The sequence below is a fragment of the Rhinatrema bivittatum genome, chromosome 3, assembly GCF_901001135.1.
Source record: "Rhinatrema bivittatum chromosome 3, aRhiBiv1.1, whole genome shotgun sequence".
Lineage (NCBI taxonomy): Eukaryota > Metazoa > Chordata > Amphibia > Gymnophiona > Rhinatrematidae > Rhinatrema > Rhinatrema bivittatum.
Window position 1 is genome coordinate 92,922,610 of NC_042617.1, and position 24,123 is coordinate 92,946,732.

Below are 24,123 nucleotides of genomic sequence, written 5' to 3' on the forward strand. Positions count from 1 at the left end.
GAGTCATGAAAGTGACAGCGAGGAGCAGAGTCATGAAAACCACCACCATAAGTTTACGCATCATGACTCCCACCTGATTCAGGGCTCAGAAGAGTCAGAAGAAAGCAAAGAAGCAGGAGAGCCAGAAAAACGATATTACAAAGCAAGACATTACCACGAAAAGCAAAGCATCCCTGCTTCTGGTGAGGAAAAGAGAAATCACCATGGAGAAAAAAGAAACCGAGATGAAGAGTCGGATGAAGAGGAGGCCCATTTCCAGGACAAGCAAAATTATTATGAGGAAGGGAAGAGTCACCAAGAGGAGAAAAAGAATTATCATGGAAGTCACAATTCTGAAGAGGAGGAAGAAAAGAAACACTTTGGAAGAGGAAGTGAGGAAGACAGAGAGAAAAGACATCATGGTGAGAACGAAGATGAAGATGAGGGCAAGGGACACCACAGTGAAGAAAGGCACTATGAAAGAAAGAGGCACCACAACATGGAAAGCGGAGAAGTGAGGCATCATTCTGAAGAAAAGAAGCATCACAGTGAGGAGAGCAAGGAAAACCTTGAGAAACGCCACGCTGAGGAGAGGCACTATAGTGAAGACCAACACCATGTTCAAAACAGCGAAGAGGAACAGGAAAAGAGACATTACAGGGAAGAGGAGAAAAGGCATCAGATGGGTAATTCTGAAGAAGACATAGAGAACAGAGATGATGAAGTCATGAAGCAGTACCCTGATGAAGGTGATGAAAGCAAAGAAGAAACAAGACATCGACATAAGGAAGGATATAAGAGACACTTTGTTGGAGAGAATGACAGAAGATCTGTGGGTCAGTACAGTCCTTATGATGAATACCTAAGGTGGAAAACAAGGCACTTTGAAAAAAAGGGCAGGTTGGGCGACCATGTTTTGGATAGTGAAGAAGACAACAAGCACAACCTGCATGAGAAAAATCTCTTCCCGGAATACACAGACTATGACTGGTGGGACAAAAGACAACTCATAGGACCAAAGAATCCTTCCAGAATCCACAAATTTGACATGAAAAGACAGTATAACCGAATGGATGAACTGGCACAGCTCTTAAATTACAAGAAAAAATCAGCTGAATTCCCAGACTTTTACAACTCTGATGAAGAAATTAAAAAACGACAAGCAATACCGAATGAAAGGCGCATTCTCAGTCAGAGGCCACTGGCACAAGAAGAGGTACGTTTGCATTTGTTATTTCATTATGCTTCTCGGTAAATAAAGATTGCTAATAAGTTAAAAAATAACTTTACTTGGGTCACAGGGCAGAGGGCAATTGCTATTACGGGAATGATGCTGAATAATGCTAAAAGATTCTTCATTCAGTCCTCAACCAGCAAGTTGGACTTCAGTCACCTGCAAAATGTTCTTGAGGGGATAAGTAGAAGGATAAAATGAGGGCAAAAGGCAGAAGAAGAAAGTCATTACATTTTCAGAAACAGTATACAAAAGTAGAGATGAATAAAGTGATAATGATTTAGGATCTCAAGCCTAAACCCCACTATCATCTGGGTATCTTTTGCTGGTCAAAGTTCAGTGCAGTACACTCCTAGGTTTCATACAAATTATTCACCAAATCATTGAATAAGTACTGTAAAATAAATCATAAGAAAATCTGAAATTGTTATTCTGTCAATTCTTGTATTTCTTTCAGTATGTAGAAGAAAGTGGAATTAACCCCCAAGGCATTTTTTTTAACCTGACCATTTCCTCCTGCTCTTTTGGGCTTCCATCTCAATTATAATTGTCCTCGTTTGTGCTATGACTCTATGAGCTTTCATTCACAACCATAGGTGTTAGAAGGGGGGTGGGCCACTGGAGCCATGGCCCAATCAACTTTTGGCAGGGCATGAGCAGAGCTTGGGGGTGGCAGTGCTCCCCCAAACATAAAGGTCAGCCTGCATGGCCCAAAGGTAAACAGCTCTATCCTCTTGCCAATCCTCTGAATCTGCTTTAATCCAGCGTCTCTGTCCTTTTGGGCTACTACTCTTCCTGCTCAACACTGGAGCCTTTATACAAACGAATGCTGCTCTTGCAGCCAGCATCAATATGTTTTCTATCCCTCTGTAGCTGCACCGTTCAAACAGCTGATGTTTGAAATGTGCGGCTGCAGGAGGAACAGAAAAGGCCTGATGGAATGTTTTAAAACAGTAGCTAGGGGGCATTTGATAGCTAAGGCCTCCCACTTAAAAAGAGATCGAGAATAGAAAGGGGAGGCACTGCTCTACAAAATTGGAAAGTTAGAACTCAGACGTAAACGGAATCTCAGTCAGAATCTTGGGCGGAAATTAGATGGGTTACGAAGGGAGTTGCATGATTTGGATGCCAAGACCATCGTATTTCATTTAGATAAAATTCACCAAGAACACTTGGAAGGTGACAATAAAGCTAGTAGGCTCCTTGCGAGGTCCCTCAAGGTTAGGGCCATGCAAAACCAGATATTGAAAATCGGGGATAGACAGGGCCAAATAGTTATGGTCAACGAGTTTATTCGGGCTCAATTCTCCCAATTTTATGAGGAACTGTACCAATCCAGAAAAGATATCACCAAGGCCAATAGAGATGTTTATTTGGCAGGGGTTAGTTTCCCTAGAGTTAGATGACCATGGAATGGACAGCCTGAAGAAATTAATAACAGTTGAGGAAGTGGCCCAAGCGATAGGAGAGCTGAAGATGGGCAAGTCACTGGGGATCGATGTTTTTCAGCAGGATCATATAAACAATTGGCTGAAGTAGTAGCCCAACCATTAGCTGAGGCATTTAATGAGCTTCTTAAAGAGGGTAATATAGTGCCGGACACTAACAGAGCGGGAATCACAGTGCTGCTAAAACCTGGAAGAGACGCTACACTATGCGGGTCCTATAGGCCTATTTCCCTCCTGAATTTAGACCTTAAAATATTAGCCAAAATTCTGGCTAAACAGTTGGGAAGGTTGGCTGGGCAGATGATACACCTGGGCCAAATGGGGTTTATACCGGGGAGATTAGCCGCTGATAATGTGAGGCGAGTGGTAGACCTGCTGTGGTGGACTAGGGAAGCTAAGATCCCTATGGGACTTCTCACTATAGATGCTGAGAAAGCGTTTGATCTAGTGCATTGGGAGTACCTATTTGCAGTGCTGACACGATTCGGGGTGGGGGAGAATTTTATTTTAATCTAAGTGCATTCATAAAAGTGAACGGTGGGTACTCTCCAGCCTTCCTGATCAGCAGAGGCACTAGACAGGGGTGCCCTCTCTCACCGCTGTTATTTGCTCTATATTTAGAGCCTTTGGCAATTAAAATTCGGGAGAATAAGGAAATCCAAGGTCTTCAGATAGGGGAGGCTGAGTACAAGTTGTCAATGTTTGCAGACGATGTTTTATTTACAGTGGCAAACACTGCTGACTCCCTGCCGTTCCTTATGGCAGAACTTACCCAATTTGGTAATATTTTTGGATATCAACTAAACGCTGAGAAATCAGAGTTTCTAAATATTACATTACCTCCAGATCAGGTGGCAACTATCAGGGTCCAGCGGGGGTCCGGGAGTGATCTCCTGCACTCGTGACGTCGGGTGACAGGAACCAAAATGGCGCCGGCGCTACCTTTGCCCTATCATATGGTAAGGGCAAAGGGCCACCGGCGCCATTTCTATTAACGCAGCCGTGGCCCGAGAGCGGGAGATCGCGCCGGGACCCCCCCCCCCTCCCACTGGACCCCAGTGTAATTACCCAAGGTAATTTAAAACATTATGGGGGGGTTCGGGAGGGTGGGGGATTTGTTTTAAAGGGTCGGGGTGGGTTTTAGGGTTGTTTTGGTGTGCCGGTTTTCCCGCCCTCCCCCCTCCCCCGATTTATGATTTTTTTGACAATAAATCGGGGGAATTGTTATTGTATCGCGGCTCTAACGATTTTTGACGATTTAAAATATATCTGACGATTGTTTTAAATCGTCAAAAAACGATTCACATCCCTAATGTGCATAAGTGCAGGGCTGGTGCAAGAGTACTGGACACACTAGATGAACTTTTATGCATGTGAGCCACCCCCCACACAATTAAAATTATGCATTAATGATATATTATTTACATGAAAAGAACATTCAAAGTACAGTTTTCAGAAGTAAAAATATCACTTGTAGACCTCCATCAGAGACAGAAGAAACGGACAGAGACTTAATGGCAGATATTCTCAAAATTGCTCTGAAAGGAGAGGTGCTGTTGCTAGGGGATTTCCATCTGCTGGATATTTATTGGGACCTTCTAGTTGTGGTGTCTTCTGGAAGCTGGGAGAGCCTGGATTCTCTGCAGAGAGAACTGTTCTGTTACCTGGTAATGGAACCTATCTAGGAGAGGAGAATTCTGGACCTGCTGGTGCTTACTAATGGGGACAGTATCTCTGGTGTTGTAGTGGACGATCATCTGAGACCCAGTGACCACCGGCTGGTGTGGTTCAGTATTAGAGCACGGGCGATGAAGGCTCATTCGCAGGTGGGAGAGCCCTGAACTTCAGGAAAACTAACTTTGTTAAAATGGGGGAGCACCTCAAGCAGTCATTGGCTGGATGGGAAAATCTAGGGAAAGTAGAAGAGCAGGGGACAAAACCGAAAGGAGATGAGGGCAACTAACCTTTCTGTTAGGAAAGTAAATAAAGGGAAGAGGAAAAAAGAAGCTGCTATGGTTTTCTAGAGAAGTAGCTGGAAAGGTAAGGAGGAAAAATGGTTAAGTGTTCGTAAACTACAAGAGATCACAGAAAGAGGAAGACAGCTTGTCCAGATATTGTCACCTAAGAGAATCTGGGAAAGTAGACAGGAATGCAAAATTCAAATGGAATTAATTGGATTTAATCCTTCCAATCCTCCCTGTCTCAGTTTTATTATGTTTTTTTTTTGGTTTTTTTTCACGTCCAAATAACCTCAGATTTAATCACATATTACTAATCATTTTAAGCAACTGTTACATGTTTGACTACCATTTTTTATTGATGATTATTTTATTGATGATTCTGTTTAAGATTTCTATATCTTAATGAGTTTTTTTTTTTTAAATTGAGTAATATCCCAGTTATTCATTTCCTTGTTCTCTGTAAGACTCACTTTCAGTCATTTCAATTGTTCTCTGTAAACCGAAGTGCTTAGTGATTCTGTCTCTAGAACCTCGGTATATAAAAAAAAGTTAAATAAATAAATAAATAAATAAATAAATAAATAAAAAATAGCAAATACAGTAAGACGAAAGAATAGCACCTTTTTTATTTTTTTTTATTAGATATTTTAGTAATAGAAGAAAGTGAAAAAGTGGCATTGTGAGTCTCAGAGGTGATGGGGAAAATATGTTGAGGGTGACGAGGGAAAAAAGCAAAAGTGCTAAAACAAATATTTCTGTTCATTGTTCACTGTGGAAGGGCAGGGAGCAGGACCAAAGAAAACGAAAACAAGTATGATTAGAAGTGAGGAAAATCTCACCTGATTTCAGAAAAGTGTGTTCATCAGGAACTAAGTAAACTTCAAGTAGCAATGGGGCCAGATGGGATACATCCAAGGGTATGAGGGGAACTTACAGAAGTTTTAGCAGCTCCATTGACTGACGTTTTCAATGCTCTTTCACAGACAAGAGTAGTTCTGCTGGAGGAGACGGGCAGATTGGCTGGCCAGTTAGTCTGATCTCTGTGGTGAGCATATTATTGGAATTGCTGCTAAAACAGAGGATAGTGCAGAATTCAATGGACTGCAAGATGCAGCATGGTTTTACCAGAGGTAGATCTTGTCAGACAAATCTGAACGAAAAAGAAGTTCTAGATAGAATGAAGGGTCATAGAATGAGCCTGAAAGGGATAGGTAGACTCAGGAGTAATCTTAGGAAATATTTCTTTACAGAGAGCATAGACCAGCCCTACTCGTGGAGGTGGTGGAGACACAAACAGTACCTGAATTCAAACCACATGGGACAAGCACACAGGATCTCTAAGGGTATGATGGGAATTGTAAAGCTGAATAAGTTAGGTAGATGGGCAGACTAGATGGGACATACAGTCTTTTTCTGCTGTCACATTATGCACTGCTGTGCTGCTAATCAGAAAACCCAGCAAAAAAATTAGGCGGAATTAGTCAACTGAATTAAAATTATAATATAGTAAACTTCCCATATCATAAAGAATTAACCACTAGCACTAAAAAACTAACATTACCTATGAAAAGGCAATATTGAAAACATTATAGCAGTCCCTAGAACATCGATACACCTCTTATTAGGAAAACAGAACAAGCTAGGCTGCAATAGATCTCTACACTGAAACTACATGCTAGCAAAATACCTCACCTTGGTCACACATGCAGAGCATAGACAGACCTTTACTAAACACAGAATAAAAGAGACCATAAAGTATAAAAAACTTGCAAAAATCTGAACTGGAACCCATAACAAGGCAGACCCCTGTATGCAGTGTAACAATGGAAAACAGATAAATTACCAATCCTCATAAAACATCAAACAATAAAATCAAGAAATATAAAACATCAATCATAATAGTAGAAACATACTAATAAAAAGAATAAATATTTTAAAATTTAAAAATTTTCCAAATGTCAATCAAAATTTCAAAACAGTAAGAACATAAGAACATGCCATACTGGGTCAGACCAAGGGTCCATCAAGCCCAGCATCCTGCTTCCAACAGTGGCCAATCCAGGCCATAAGAACCTGGCAAGTTCCCAAACACTAAGTCTATCCCATGCTATTGATGCTAGTAATAGCAGTGGCTATTTTCTAAGTCAACTTAATTAACAGCAGGTAATGGACTTCTCCTCCAAGAACTTATCCAATTCTTTTTTAAACCCAGCTCCACTAACTGCACTAATGACATCCCCTGGCAACAAATTCCAGAGTTTAATTGTGCTTTGAATGAAAAAGAACTTTCTCTGATTAGTTTTAAATGTGCTACTTGCTAACTTCATGGAATTCCCCCTAGTTCTTCTCTTATCCAAAAGAGTAAATAATCAATTCACATACATCAAATAATACCCAATAATTAAAATTAATAAGAATAAGAAAAAAATCCCCTGCTTTATATACCTGAGAACTTTCAATTTCCAGATGCCTTAAGATTATTGTGGATTAGTGTGTGTGTGTGTGTAGGGGTGAAGGATGTGTGTAGGATGTTGTTTTGTACAAACTTTAAACTCTATCTCCTACATATATATACACATATACACACACATGCACATCTGCTGATTCACACTCTTACATATGCTCTTTCTCACACACATCCTCTCTCACTCTCACATACACTCTCTGATAAAACTTCCCCTTTCAGTCACACACACACACAAACATATGCTCCCACACTCGCATACTCCCTCTCACGCATGCTTTCTCCCACATAAGTTCTCACATGCTGTCTCTTACATAGATGCACTTTCTTGCTCTCTCATTCACTCACACACATGCTCAATCGTACACACACACACATACTTCTCTCACTTACTTTTCTCCTCTTCTGGAAAGAAAAGTGACAATAGCAGCCTCTTCCTTCAGGCCTGGTGGCTGACAGGACTCTTAATCTTTCTTTGGGTCCGGAAACGATGCTGCTCCTCTTCCTCCTCCTTTCAGCTGCATAGGCTGATGCTGTTCCACCTTCTGCTCCACCTCCTGCTTCCAGCTCACAAAGGCCAATGTTGAAGCTTTCTGGAGATGGCAGTGACATTGCCTCTTTCCTGCCTGCGCAGGCCCACACAACACCGCTACCTCTTCTGGGCTCACGTGGGAAGGAAGAGATATCATTTCCATGCCGCCCCCCAAAATTGTGGTGCTCTAAGTGACTGCTTAGTCCCTAGTGCTTCCTGGTCCATCAGTCCTGCGCAAGTGCTGGCTCTGCTCCAACCCTGCCCCTGGAATGTGTCTGCACAGTGTAAATAATTATATGTGCATACTTTTATGCACACAGGCCCCTGATTGAATGTCAAAAGCAGATTTACACAGATAAACAGAGGTTCATGCACGTAAATTCTTTTGAAAATTACTTCCTTATTCTGACTTTGGTGATGGTCTATCTGATTTCTGCATGTGTGGCCAAGGTGAAGTGTTCTGCTATTATGTCGTTTCTGTATAAGGATTGATTGCAGTCTGCTTTGTTCTCTTTTCCCATTCGGAGGTGTTCTAGGGCCCATTGTAACATTTACAGTGCTACGATTCTTGCTGTTTTGAGTGCTGGCAGTTAGTGCTATTATGCTATGGCAGGTTTGCCACATAGTTTCTGCATGTATTTTTGGCAGGGTTTTGTATTACTTCACAATCTGCCTAGCAGTGGAGGAAGTTCCTGCTGCACAGCCATTGTTAGGGATGGACACAGCGCATGTGTACGAGGTGCAGGATGTATATTGGAATGCTGTCATGTATAAACTCCAGACTTCACTCTCATACAGAAGAATTGGTTAAATGATGCCACTGAATAATTGTAAGGGTAGTTTTACAGGGTGGTTGAAATTGGCTGGCGGTTTTTTTTTTTTACTGCATATAAAAGGACCCTGAGACATTTTCTTATAGAGGTCCATATTCAGAAGCATTTAGCCGGATAACTCAGAAGTCATCTGTCTAAATGAATATTGGGGAACTTATCTGCCTAAATTCTAGCCAGATAACATTATCTAGATAAAATGTGGCTTGATAAATTAGGGGCATTCTGGGAGAATAACTGGGAGGAGCTGAGATAGCCAGATAAGTTATCCAGCTAGCTCTAGTTGCCCCATAGACCTGTCCTAAAGTTCGCCGGAAAAACGTATCCAGCTAACTTTAAGATAATCGGATATATACTCAGTGGCATGGCTGCACCACTAAATATAAAGGCTAAGTTAGCTGCATACATTTATATGGCTAACTGGCCAAGCCACAAAGCAGCTGAATATGGACCTTAAAGTGTCTTAATAGCCAATTCAAAGCATACCCTAACCTTTGCCCTCCACCCCTTACCAATCTGAACCCCCTAACTTTGCCCCCTCCAAAGTTAAGCAATAAAACTACACATATAGGGGCAGGGTAACATAGCAGAATTGTCTGGGAGATCAAGAGTCAGGTCAGGAAGGCGGCAGCTGGCCACAAGTGCATTTTAACTGCCTCCCACATTGATCAATGGTAGGAAGAGGGGAGGAATAACAGTGGATGGGGGTGGTGACTGAGGTTGGTTGCCAGCTAAAAAGTATTACCCTGCCCCTGTATGCAGCTACTCAGGGTTTTTCCTCATTTTCTGTAACTCCACTCAACTCAGTCTTGCAGCAATGATGCCGGCTGAGGTCTGCTTTTCTCTTTGGATCTGCTTCCAGAGCATCTTGGATCTGCTTCCAGAGCATCCCCAGCAGGCTTGGGGATCAGTGGGGGAATTGATCCAGGGTCTTCTGCATAGTGTGCAGCACTGCCACTGAGTCAGTTTAAGCATCAAGACTTTTCCCACTTGTTCAAATGTTACACTGTATGTAACATTTTGATGTTAGCTGGTCAGAACACTCATAGTGAAATAAAATATGAAACCTTTCTGCAAAGCTTGTTGCTTGCACAAACATACGAATGAGCGTAAAACTGATATTTAACAGTACTACCATCACAATTCTATAAAGTACTGCAAATGTTCTCAAAGCACACACTTCCAAAATGTTGACACAGCAAATAAGAAACCAAGGGAAAATTCCTCTTTATGTACACCAAAATGTATTACAATTATGCAAAAAAGAAAAAAATGCTACAATTTTTCATCATGATCCAAGAAGCCCTGCCTGACAGGAAATACCCTCATTGTGGAAGAGGAATTGAATTGTGATTACTTAGATTTTTTTTTTTACTCATCTTTAGATAGAAAATATTCATGAAGTGAAGATTGAAGATACAGTAGGGCGGATGTTAAAAGGAAATTAATTCTACAGGGAGAGTGTGGGATATTGCAAAGTGCCAAGTATATTGCAAAACTGAGGAGAAACAATGGTATGTAGCATGAAAGGTGAGCAAAATAAAATGTTAAAGACAGCAGCAAAGAATTTATGTGATGAAGTGAGTGGGAAGTCAGCAGAGGAGAAGAATAGCACAAGTAATCCTAGGTATCTGAAAACGAAAAGCACATTGTTTAATAATGCATAACTAACTGCATTTTAGACACAATACTGCAGCACCAGTGCACACAATACAATACATATACACTGTATATATGTCTGTGTGTGATTGACAGTTCTCTATACAGTGAGTGGTACTATGAATGCTGGGTACAGTTACAATATCAATAAAACAATGTATTTGTAATATTCAAACCCCAAGCAGGCAGTACATTTCAAGAAATTCCATTATAATCAGGAAAAGGGAAGGGAGGGAATGTTGGCAGGGTTGGCACCTTTAGCAAAGCAGCAATAAAATGACCAGACAGAGAGGTGCAGGACAATAGCAGGGCATTTCCATTGAAGCATGAAGGTGAAGCAGTATCTCTGTGAAAAGCAGGAAGAATTTGGGATGCCTCATAAGTGTCTGATTCAAGATGTAAAAGGTTACGTGTGCCGGGCTTATTTTAAAAAGGCCCGGCGGCCTGCGTAAAGCCCCGGAACGCGTGTAAAGTCCCAGGACACATGTAATTCCCAGGGCTTGAAAAAAGGGGTGGGAAGGGAGGCGGGACATGGGCGGTCTGGGGTGGGGCATGGGCGGGGTCAGTGGCTCCTGGCACAGCGGTCATTTGCCACTGTGTCAGACATCGCATGCTGGCAATTGGCCGGCGTGTGCAACTTGCGCCTGCCCAGAGGCAGGCGCAAAAGGTAAGATAATTTTGGGGGTGTTAGAGTAGGGCTGGGGGGGGGGGAAGGTTAGGGGGAAGGGAACGGAGGAAGGCAGTGCGGCTCGGCGCGCGCAAGGTGCACAATTGTGCACCCCCTTGCTTGCACCGATCCCAGATTTTATAACATGAGCGCAATTTTATAAAATCGGGCATACATGTGCGCGCGCCGGGTAGCACACACACATGTAGGCCGCGCACGCATGTTATAAAATCTACCCCACTCTTTTGAAAATGATCCTTTTCATATGTAACAGCCTGTAGCTTTCTGTGGGCTGTTATAAAATTCTATGAACATGGATGGGTGCTGTATCTGAATCAGTATCTTCTCTCCCTCCTCTTCATCAGGGATCACCACAACCCAGACCTACCACCTCTGTATAGCCCTGCTGAGGATCTAGGCAGCATGAAACTTCCTGCACTTCATCCCACAGCCCCTATATGATGCCTCTCTGTCCCAAGCAGCTGCACTCCTAGCCCCGCTACGATGTAAACTGGTTAGCTCTTCCTAAGCTTTGCTATAAAGAAGTATCCCTAAATGAAATCATGTACTGTTAAGTGTCAGTCTGTAATAAAAAAAAAACCCCTGCATTCCAGAGTCAAAACATTAATATTCCTATTTAGAACAGTAGTTGAAAACTGAATGGCATCACCTGCTAGCTCTGATGGTAAGATGATTGCTTCATTTTTATACAGTGTTTTCAGCTCTGGCTCAGAAATCTGCTGAGATACTACTTGAAATTATAGCAATCATTACTGCTTGATTAAGGCACAACTGCCCTCCACCTTCCAAATCAAGCAGACAACTTGTAAACAAAACCTCTTTACAGTATGTGGGTGAACTTCCAGTATTTTATTATAAAGGGAGTGCGTTATATTTAACTAAACAGATTTCTATCCTTTTTATTTCAGTGGAAGAGAATGTTCACGTTTTATCTTATTCAGTTCATAGCAGCCACCGGAACAAATAATCTTCTAAATAGCCTGAAAGCACAGAAAGAACAGAGCGGCATGATATTGAATTTAATTTTGGATTTTTATTCGGTGGGCCACTTCAAAGCAGATTGCAATAGGATTAGATTGCAATTAGGTCATAGGATTGAGGTAGAAAGATATATCAGTTGTCATGGGGCTGAGGTAGTACAGTCACATTACAGCTACAGTAAATCATGAGGTAGAGCTTCAGCATTATTGCAGTTCAGTCAGGGCTTGAGGTAATATATGTGAAGTCCACTGCTTGGTCGGTCTGTTAGGGTCATGTTTTTGTGAACAAAGGAGCCACGTTTTCATATGCTAACAGAAGACCATTTAATCACTGGTGGCTTGAAGAGTGGAAGGGAAAGGGTTCCACAGATTAGGTGCTGCTCTTGAAGGTTTTAGACCTGGATCTTTTTTTTTTCCAGAGGGTTTTGAGACAGGAAGTGGTCAGACATTTTTTGCATAGATTGCAGGTTTCTCTGGCAAATAAGCGGGGCCAATGCCCTTCAATGCTTTGAAGGTAAGGGGTAGGATTTTAAATTTAATGCACAAAGAAGATGGAAAGCAGTGTAGGGAGCATAGAATGGAGGAAGCTCATTCCTTGCAGGAATTGATCTAGTGGCAGCATTTTGGAAGGTCTGCAGTTTGGTTATTGTCTTTTGATGGCCTTACAGCAGTCCAGATGTGGAAGTACCACAGATTGCATACCTGTTTTGAGATTGGTTGGTGAAATAGATGCAGGCGCTTCATCAGAGGGAGATGCCTGAAGGCTGAGAGAAGATGTGAGCAAACACCACTTTACTGCAAGAGTAGTATAAGTCTGGATTTGTCTAGCTGTGGAGATGGCAGCAATTAAAGTCACAGAATTCAGGCATGCTTGGAGCGGGTGCAGAGTGCCAAATTAAAGTGAGGGAAGGAAGTTGACTGGAAAGGCAGAGGGTCATTTTTATTCCCCTCCCCCCGCCTCACTGAGCTTGCAGGCCGCAGTTTCTGTTTGAAGAGGTCTCGGCTGGCAGAGTTGGCTGGTGCACTCTCCCCTTTGTGAAGTACATGCAGGAGTTAAAAATAAACTCCCTTCACATACTCTGCCATGATGGCTCTGACTCACTGCCACTTCTTTTGCCCACAGGAAAAAGCATGCACACTGTGGACAGAGCGTGTACTTTTATATGTGGTTAAGTTTTATTATTTGCTTATCAGCTTTCCATAAAACACCAAAATTGTTTACAATAGAAACAGATATACAAATTTGCTCTCTATGCATGCCGGGCCTATTTTCAAAAGGCCCAGCAGCGTGTGTAAAGCCCTGGGATGCGTGTAAGTCTCGGGGCTTGAAAAAAGGGGTGGGGTACAGGCGGGGCAGGGCGGTCCAGGGCCATGGCCGAAGCCTCCAGGCCCAGCAGCTATTGCCGCTGTGCCCGGGATTGCGGGCCGGCCGTTGGCTGGTGCGCAACCTATGCCTGCCCAGAGGAAGGCGCAACTTATAAAATAAAGGTATGGGGGGGGGGTTTAGGTAGGGCTGGGGGGCGGGTTAGGTGGAGGGAACGGGGAAAGCTAGCAGGGCTCCCCAAGGGCTCGACGCGCACAAGGTGCACTATTGTGCATGCCTTTGTGCACGCAGACCCCGGATTTTATAACAAATCGGGCATACATTTGTGCGCGCCAAGTTGCGCGCACAAATGTACGCCCGCATGTAGGTATTAAAATCTGGCCCAATGAGTTTTTCCAGTTATAGCATTCCACATGGGGGAAGGAGAGAGGAGGAAGGAAATTTTGAAAGGGTTTTTTGCCACCTATTTATCTATAGATAATCCCTTAGAAATTGCCCCAAGTAAGATCCTAAGCGGTGATATGTTAGGTAGGGGAATCTAGACACACCTCAAGATCCCTCTCTGCCAGCAACTATTAACTTGTGTGCTTCTGCAAGAGACAGAACGTGATTATGAAGCTTGCATTATGTTCTTTTCAGAGCAGATGTCAAGCACCAATTCTCCAGCTTTCAGATGGCATTGATATAGAAAGGATAAATCCTGAGCCTTGTGTTCTGATGTGCCTACACAGCAACAAGTGTGTGGGGGAAAAGTGGTTTTAACCAGGGAGCTGGGCAGATGTGAGCTGGAAGTGAATGTTACAGAGCAAACTTCACATGCAGCCTGCAGCCTACAAAGTTCAGTATTTACACAACAGTTGACTGAAAAATAGGAAAGTGCACCTGAAGCAGGCAAAACTTAGAGGTGAGCAGAAAGTTACCTAGGTAAAGTAACTTTAGCTGGGATATGCAGCAGGACTTATCCGGGTAAGTCTGGGGCTGAATGTACTCACCTCACATTACCTGAGGAACTTTAGGCTCGTTAGAGATCAGTACTGAAAAGAGTTTGTCTGGGTAACTTTTAAGTCATGAGTAAATCGCAAGCCTAAAATTACTCAGCTAAAGTTCTCCAGGTAACTTTCTGCTCACCACCAGGGCCTAGTGTGCCAACATTCGGGGGGCTGCAAAACCCCATCAAAGAGAGGCACAGAAGGGAGTGCTGTAAATTGGGGAGGGGGGGTTAGATGACTGAAGATTTGCCTGGGGTGCCAAATGCTCATTCCCCAGCTCTGCTCACCACAGCTGTCAGATGTATCCAGATAGTGCTGATTCTCAGTGCTACCAGATACAATTAGGTCAGACCCGCAAAAGGCCTCCCACCCTGTTATCTATTTTTTCTGGAAAAACTGTACCCAGACAAAGTACATGAGTAAAATTTTGCCAACTGGTGGAGTTGGAAATTGAAACATTGGGGTTTGTCTGTGTAACTCAAAAGTTACCCGGACAAATTATTTTCAGTATTGACTTCTTAGCTGCCTAAACTTTCAGAACAAATAGGGTTTTGGTTACGCTGTGTTTTGGTTTGCTTTAGAACATGTGTGGGGAACCCCAGTCCTCCACGAGTCAGATTTTCTATCTATCTCTTATGAATGTACATAAGATATAAGTTGTATAGAAATAAATCTCATGCATATTCATGAGGGATATCGACTGGTGTGTGGCATCAAAGTCTAGAGGTTTTCAAGCTCTGCTTTAGAGGATCTGGGGTAATGCTGAAAAAACTCTGTGTGGTTTTTGGTTAGAAAAAAAAAAACTGTCAAGCTTTTGTGCACAGTGTTCTGCAGTGCAAGTGATCCGGTGTTCAGATCCCCTGGACTAGCTGGGGGCAGTAGGGTCTGCTTATGCCACAGGTGTAGGGCACTTAGGCTTGGGAAGAGAGAGATGCACCATAGTTTCTTCAGTGGTGGCTCCTGCTGGTTAATGAGCAATGTGCTGGGGAGCAGTTTAGAGGAAGCCCACTCTCGACCCTGTGCTGAATGGTGCAGGAAGTAACTGGAAAGAAAATGCAACAAAGATTGTAACAAAAGATAAATAAGTAAAAAGGAGACACTATGACATCCCTTCCTCCTCCTCCTCACTGTAAATACTTATTCCAAGTCATACTGCAAATAGTGATTTACAGCTAAAGTACACATGTAGTTCCACAACATCCTTACCTTTAGCCACATTTGGATGAGGCATCCTTGGAGGCTTGTTTAGGTTGAAGAAGAAAATAATGCATGTAGATTGCATTTTAACTCTATGCACATTATTTTTCATGGAAAAATTACCTCACAAAATGCAGGTGGCAAATGTCAGTGGGTACTTGGTGCCTGAAGCAAGTTACAGAGTGTTAAGGTGCATGTGGCACTTTCTCCTTTAAAGCTGGTGCAATGTCTGCAGGTAAAATACCCCGTTTGAAAATTGCTGTCTTAAAAATTTGTGGCTTGTTCACTTCTCTATAACTCCAGGGCAATGGTTTGTCTATGAACGCTTGACTCATCTCTACATTTGAAGTCTTGTTTTTATTTAACATTTATGCTATGGCCGTTAACAACAGAAACAGAGTACTACACCAACTCCTATTTGGATTCTAACTTTAGATTCTTATTTTTTTTCCTGGGGCTATAAAGCTGAACTGGAGCTGTGGATGGGGCAGACCTGGGTGGCCGTATGTCTTTATCTGCCATCATGTTCTATAGAAAGAGATGGAAAAAGCTATCAACCCGCACTGGATAATCCTCAACAAAGTAAAGGGTAACATAAAAGTAATATGGTCTATGAAAATGGAAAAGTTCAAACCCAAACTTTAATGAAGAGTGAACATGTGCAAGGTAAAACCAGTGTTTAACAGCCTCGGAGCAAGCAAGTCTAGGCAGGTCATTTGGGACATACACCCAGTTGACGGATGCAATTCAGTCCAAAGGTGTTACTGTAAACAAGACAACATTGCTTTAAAAGATCCAGACAAGATCTATGGTACCCAGGACTAACCCTCGACATGTGCCATGTTTCACAGGAGAGCTGTCTCAAGAGGGATTGCGGAAAACATAAGAGGGTAAACAGAACGTATATTAAGAAGACAGTAAAAAAAGGTTAGATATCCAAAGAGAAACAAACAAACAAAAAAAATAATAACTTGCAGTGCTTTAAGTAAGCCTTCAAGTACTATACTAGCTATGCCAAACTAACAAGTTAAATAACATTTGAAAATTGTGCCAAAATAGTTGCATAACAAGGGCAACCAATCAGAAGTCAGCAGAACACAAAATAAAAAGCAAAGGCATTTAAGTGGCAAAAGTAGAGGGACCAGTAATCAAACAGAAGGAAGGAAGGGAGGTGATCAAAAACAAAAAGCCCAGTCAGTTTCCTCAATAAGACCAGCAGCGTGCAGTGTATTCATCTGAAGATCATACACAGTTCAGGATGGACCAGCTGCGGGACGAAGTTGCTGCTGTGATTGGCACACACTCTTCACGGGATCCATAGTGAACAGCGCTCATTAAGACAAAAGTGGAGCTCTGATACAGTATACTGTTTCTCCAGCCAGGGAGTGACCAACCTGGCTTCAGAACGAGCACGTTTCATGTTCCTACAATGTTCAAAGATAGTCTTAATCATACGTAGCGTTTGGCCTATATATAACAAAGGGGAGGGGCATACAATAGAATAGATGACTGAAGTACTATAGTCAGCCAAAAAACAAAGGGAACGTTTCTTTAGGAAATGGGGTTGTGCAAAAACTGAAAGAGGAACTAAGAGCGGGCAAGCCCAACAATGGCCACAAGAGATATGTCTGGAAAAAGGAGTAAACCTATCAATGAACTAAGTCTGACATATTTTTGAAGAGCAAAAGATCTCATAGATTGCGTCCACGATGAGAAGCAAACATGGGATCACCAGAAAGTGTGGCCTGATAATTGCACATGCAGCAAAGTGAGTCTATCAGAGTCGGGGTGGCTGCTGTGGAGAAAAGGTAGGTCCTGATTATTAAAAGTGCTCATTTGAGGGCAGTACTCATTAGCCATCATGGGGATCCCCGCTGTAAAAAAGTTGTGTGCCATATAGAAGCCTGACCAAGGAACTCGGAGCATGAGGAACAGAGTCCTCATAGTCTAAAAATTTGACTGACTGGGATATTATCATGGAGCACTTTTGGATGGTGACTATCATAATCAAAAATCTCCTTATTGAGAAACATTGTTGATCACTAAGAAAGTTTTGTTCAGGAAGTTTTTATCTCTGGTTAGCATGTTGAATGAATGGTGAAAGAGTGTGTGTGGAAGGTTGGATGTTTGACATTTTAAAGTGAATGTGTGGAAATGTTTGTAGATTGGGTTGGGAAAGTTGAGTGTTTATGGATATTGCTTTGAGTTCGTAAGAAAGTTCATCAGTGGATATGTGTAAAAGTCATGTGACATCAAAAAACAAAATAATGTAAAGAAGAATGTTAAGATATATAACAAAAGTATTTTGTATCATCTAGATAGACTAAATTCCCTTCGTTCTTCTGTTTTGGTTAGCTACATTTTGGGAATTATATGTTAGTACCTTCATTCTATGTATTACTTTGTGGCTATCATAATGTAACAGCGTATCCTTATCAATATGTTTCATAGATACTGAGGTGACAAACTACCATTTCAATAGAAACAAGGATATCCAAAAATGTAACTTGGCAGCGGTGGAGTATGTGCAAACTGTAAATAGGGACTGTAAGAAGTTAACCAGTCGATGAACATGTATAATGGGACATTGTTTCTGCCTATATAAAAAAAGAAATCATTATTATACCATTGTCAAGTTGATATGAAAGACCAAAAAGGAGATGGGTACAGCCAGTGTGATTCAAATGAGGACACATGGCGACAAACGATATCAGGAGCCATCGTGGCTCCCATAGCTGTCCGCGAATTTGCTGAAAAAAATTGTCTTTGGAAGGAGAAAAAAGTTTTTGTTAAAAGGATGAGGATTGAGTTCTAAAAGAAGATGAGTAAGGATATAAGTACCAGGTGGACGAAAATTAAGGGAAGATTGCAGTTCTGCGATTTGCCTTTGGTTGGGGGATATTAAAGAGATTCAATTCTCAAGTAACAAGAAAAACAGGCAAGGTGGGCAAATGAGTATTCTCCAAAAGTGAGATCATATGGCCAAATCACAAACAAATGAAGAGGCCACCACAGACAAAGGGCTGCAAAAATTAGTCAATAAAATAGAAAATATGGATAGAGAACATGATGGCAGATAAAGAACGCACAGCCCATCTGGTCCGCCCAACTATGTCTTCCCTTCAGCTTTATAGTCCCTTCCTCTCCCCACTCAGAGCTCCTCTCTTTGTCCCATGCTTTCTTGAATGCTAATGCCGTCATTGTTTCCAGCCCCTGCACAGGGAAGACTCTTCCATGTGTCTGCTATTCCCTCTGTAAAGATATATTTTCTTACTTACTCCAGAATCCTACCAGCTTTCATTCCAGAGCCTCCGTTCTGTGGAAAGAGGCCCACTTCAAGTGCATTTATTCCTTGGATGCAGGGGCGGACTGACCAAATGCACAATAAGGCAGTGCCCGAGGGCCCATAGCGCACTCCCCTAGGCTCGGCTGGGTGGTTAGGGGCCAATGACTCTTCTTGCTTGGGGCCCAGATCACTGTCAGTCCAACCCTGCTTGGATGTATGTTCCTGTGTTGCACACCAAAAATTTCATTTTTTCTAGTCTTAAAATTTCCCTTTTTTTTTTATTGTACAGGAAAAGGACTTGAGAATCTGGCTGCAATGGATTTGGAGCTGCAAAAAATAGCTGAGAAACTAAGCAGCAGAAAGGGCTGAAGGTCGTCTTTCGTGCCCTACTGTTCATCTAAAACTGTTCTTTCTATGACTTAAGTACTCACAGTCTTTACATTTCTTGATATGCTCACTACAGCTAAATGTTTGATCAAGCACAATGAATGCTGTTTATTGTCTACTAAGTCTAGTGTTTTACACTATTGGAGCTATCTGCAAATTAATATTGTGCTACCAACATTGGAATAGCATGACGTTTAGCCTGTGAATGTACACATAAAAGCAGATATTTTAATATGTTTGTGAAAATGGTTGTGTTTTCATTCTTCAGAAATATATTTGTCCAAGTTTGAAATAAACTAATTAGTCTTGAACCAAATCCTCCTTCTTCTTGGCTCCCTTTGCTTGAATTGTAATGAAGTGTATAAAAAGTTAAATGGTGCGCTGCTGATTTCTCATGTGTTTTACTTATATTTTGACTCATAACTGAAGCACACTTGCGTATTTACCATGCCACATTTACATGGAAACCCAAGGCCACAGTTTTATTAGGTTTTTGCATATTACATGTTATTTATACTAATTATACATTCAAACTTGCTTAACCATGGGCAATCAGCTGTTCCAACCAACTACCTCTCAGGCCGATTCATTAAAATGTGCGGGAGAGCTGGCGCTCCGTGTTGAGCACCCGCTCTCCTGATGTGCGCCCAGATACCTCTCATGGGCGTGCGATTTTGTATGTAAATTAGGGCCCATGCTAATAAGGAGGGGCTAGGGACACGCACCTCTTTATTAGTGGAAGTGGCGGCTGTCAGTGGGTCCGACGACCAATGCTTAATTGTACTGGTGTGTTTTCGAACCCTCTGACAGCCACGCGTTCGGAAAATGTTCGCTGGCAAAATTAAGTGTCCGTTTTTGAACCCACCGAGCGGCAGGCAGATTTAGTTATTTTATTTTTTTTTATTTTTGGGGCCTCTGACTTAAGATTGCTATGATATTAAGTTGGAGGGTGTACAGAAAAGCAGTTTTTTCTGCTTTTCTGTACACTTTCCTGGTGCTTTCTATGGTTAACGCCTGCCTTTGGGCAGACAATTTCTGAGAGTAAAATGTGCGGCTTGGCCGCACATTTTACTTTCAGTATCCTGACCTACTAACAAATAGGCTCATCAACAATCATTTGCATGTGATAAGCACTATTAATTTTCACGAGGTTGGCTGCGCGTTTTCAAGGCACTAATACCTATTACAGTATAAGGGGTAATAGACGTGCATCGAAAACGTGTGGCGAAACAGGTGCTAAATGGTGCGCTCGGCCGAGTGCATGTACTGAATCAGCCTGTGTGATAGGCCAGAAAAATAACTCCTAGCCATAGTGCTGCCCAGACGTTCTTCCCCTAACCTACCAAACTATCACCCTAACAGCTCAAGCCCTTCCATTATGCCTTGTGAATCCCAATTTGCCCTGAGGCCCCAGCACTGGGTAAATATCCATAACTTAATCTCAACCACTTAACTCCTCTCCAACACTCCACATTTAAATGACTTCACATCCTTTAAAAAACACAAACAACTTTAAAGCACTTTGCAAAAGTTAGCTTATAATTTGTAAACTATGTGAATAATCCATCAGCCAAAACTGCCCCACAGCAGCATGGAATGGTCTACATGCTTTCTGGGCTTTCTCATCCACAAGTCTTTTTTATACTCTCTTGCAGTGTCAGATTTAAAAAAAATCAACCTGACATTGTAACCTTGTAACCAAACAGACCTCTGGTAGTGCCTGAAGTACCTGCCCTAAGCATTCATATGTTATTGGATGTCTCATATCTCAGTTTTTATACCATTGGTTTTACCCATCCCTGCATCATTTTATCACAAAACAGATTCAGGGTTCACCTAACCCAGCACATTTGCAAAGAAACCTGCATCTGCTCCTGAAGCTGCCATCATAGATTAAGGGATACCTTCTTGCTTGCACTGCAAAATATAATGAACCAAAGATTCAGTTCAATGGGCTGTAACAGGTCATCGACAAATTCTGCTCCAGCCTTTATACCGCACTCTTCAAGGGATCTTGAGCGAGGCGCTTTAATTGTTTCTGGTATTTTGTTTCTGGTGTTGTGAAACAAGGCATTCATCATCAGATGGCATAAGTTTTGGAGTAAAGGTAGGGGGAGGATTTACTTAGGGATAGGGGTGGGTTAGGGAGGGGAAGGTGCGGGGGGCAGCCTTGGAGGGAACGGGGAAAACCATCGGGGCTCCCCTCGGGCTCGGCGTGCGCAAGGTGCACGTGCCGAGCCTGGATTTTATAACATATGCGCAAACAAATCTACACCCGTGCATAGATTTTAAGATCTGGCCCATATTATTCAAGCCCCTACCCTAAACGTGTAACATAACAACAATCAGGCACAACTTCATTGTCCCACACTCAAGGAAGCCTGAACCGTGGTTCCCTCCCTTGCATTGACAGGGCTGTCTCGCCAGTTGGACCCAGCATACTTCTCTCCTGCCACGAAGCCTATGATCCAGAGAAAGAGCAATGTCTCTTCCTTTTGCAGGGCCAGTGCTCCTTCACCAACTTCAAAAGCAGGGACCTCCAAGTACCCAACAACAGGAATCCAGGTCACGAACCCTTCCACTGTCTGACAATAGGAGGAACCAGAGCCTTGGAGAGATAGGATCAGACTCATTCTTTCCTATTGGATGGCATACCAAGGAACTCAGAGGAAAACAGTAAAAAGAAACAAGTCAGTAGAGTTGCATTGTGACCATTTATGCCACTACCTTGACGACTCCTCCCCTCCTGTCATCATTTGTGAAGAATTTAAGCTTACTATTGAACCTAATCTTCCTGGAGTTGTTTCAGATTGTGGTTATGTTACAGATTTGGGGTAAGGATTTGACCAAGAAGCGCACAGTATTCAGGTCTGATAGCTTATCGATGGACTCTTATCATGGACAAGTTATCAGCCAGGGAGGTGGTATTACTCCAGGAGTTGGTACAACGATACATGCACTATATTACACTTCGCACAGCACATATGCCAGGCATAGAAAATGGCACAGTTGACTAACTCTCCTGTTATTAAAAGTGGTCATCCTTCAGGTCCCTAACTACAGAGGCTGATGCCTTCAGGATTCCAGCACTCCCAAAAGTATGACTTATGTTGGACAACAAAGTTAAGCACAGACTTGGTCATTCCTCAGTGCAGAGGGTGACCATCTGTTATGGCCCATTACAATTGAAGCACTGGTTCATTATATTTTGCAATGCAAGGATGAGGGCATCACTAGATACTTGACAACAGCGAGATTAGTGGTTATAGTTTTTATTGCAAACATGCAAGGTTATGTGAATGCTGTATCTAGTTGTGTAGTAAAGAAAATGACGCAGGGCTGGACAAAATCCAGGGCAAAGGACCGAGACATGAGATGCCCAATACCATATAAATGCTTAGAGCAAGTACTTCAGGCACTCTCGGAGGTCTGGTACAATGATTTCATGGTGCATTTATTTAAATACAAAAAATGATCAATGGTGTAACCGGTATACATTTCTTGCAATTTCAAATAGCCATTTAAGCATCAATCCTCTATCTTAATATCATGGAATGTGGGACCCTCACTCTCCGTGTTTGTATATCAACCAAGCCCAATTATGGTGAAGAGTCACTTTACTTTATTAGAAATCCACTTTGTTTTGTTAATTTTTTATAATTTTAAATTTTGTTAAAATGTATAAAAATCTCCCGTCGTGCTGATGAACTTCAAAACTGCATGGATCATAGGGACATCCTTCATTTAACAAGCCTAAAAAAAAAAGTCCCAAATCTTAATCCAAACCTTAATGCACTTCAATACATTTCAAGAAAAATACTCATCTGAAAATATTGGCAAGAAGTCCAAAGTCCCGAAACGATCGTGTTTCGAACCAAAAGGTCCTGCTTCAGGGGAAATGTATTCTCAAAACTTTACTTGTATCCATCAGTGAGATTTCCAATCCGTTCCTTCAGCAAATGTCTTAACTGGCTGTTTTGCATCCATTCTCTCTGTCGCGGTCTGATTTCAGACCTGCACATTTTGGGCAGAGTTTGTGACTGATATCGCATTTATTTAAATGCCAGTTTTGTTGGCCTTTTTTGCCACATTGCAGGAATTCTGGCTAGGCTCAGAGGGCTTCCAAGACACCCAGCTTTTACTAATGGCTACTTCCTCATTCTCCTTTTGTTTTACCCTTACCCACTCTCCCTCCTCAGACCCTCCCTCCCTTTTTCCTTGAGTGTCCTGTTCCCTTAAGGGAAGTAGCAGGCTGTAGGGATCTCTATAATCATTCTGCTTAAATGCACTGGCACATCACACTCTTTCCTTGCATGCAGCAGATTCCAGTACATCCCTTTTTTCCAATCCATCTAATTTGTACCCATTTTGGCAAATTCCAAAAGAAAACAGTTACCTTTCCTGCGCCCCAAACACAAAAAAGTGGCCACAGAACTGCATGATGGGCCTAGCTGTACTTAAGTGCTTGAGGACAAAGCTTTTGTGATCAAGTATGCTGCTCTAATGATGCACTCCTCCATAATTCTGTCTGCACATCCACCCCGAGTGTTGACTTCTGGAACTAGCCCGATACATAACTACTGACTCTGTGATCATTGTCCATTTCAACAACAGGTCTAGCTCCACAAGATAACATTTCTTAACATGCATTTATGGAGCAATTGCTCATTAGAGTTAGCTCGTGTTCACTAGATGCATCCACCTAAATTATCAGACTGGAATGTGAAAATCTTCTTCTTCATCCTCTGTCCCAACTTTCAAGCTACTCTAAGGGGAATGAGCTCCAAGAATGTAATACTCTTGCTACTTCTGTCAACGCCCTGACATATCCTGTTTACGTAGTCTGCTCTCTCTCCAAATCCTCTCTCCTTGAGAACATAATAGAGAATTCTACTGTTATCTTTTCCCTCCACAAATTCCCCTTAAACCCCCCCCCCAAAAAAAAAAACTCCCACCCTATGCTGTATCATCTTTTCTTGCTTACTACCCAGATTATCTACGTATCCTAACTCTCTCGCTCCTAATTCCTTTTCCTACATTGCCAGCCCTCTTACCCATCCTTAACAACCTCTACTATTCCTTACCCCCTTCTAATCCTGCCATGGCCCCACCTTTTAACATGATGGTGAGGACAATTAGGCAGTAACTTTTAAACAGCCACGTGG

General features: G+C 42.2%; 1 protein-coding gene across 1 annotated transcript in view; it reads left to right on the plus strand.

The window, feature by feature from the left end:
* Nucleotides 1-19,269, plus strand: part of CHGB (chromogranin B) — a 61,123-nt gene extending 41,854 nt beyond the window's left edge. The window contains 2 exon segments of the mRNA XM_029593487.1: nucleotides 2-1,195; nucleotides 18,861-19,269. Of these exon segments, the coding sequence (XP_029449347.1) occupies nucleotides 2-1,195; nucleotides 18,861-18,911 (1,245 nt within the window). The 3' untranslated portion in view covers nucleotides 18,912-19,269.
* Nucleotides 19,270-24,123: the final 4,854 nt, after the last annotated feature.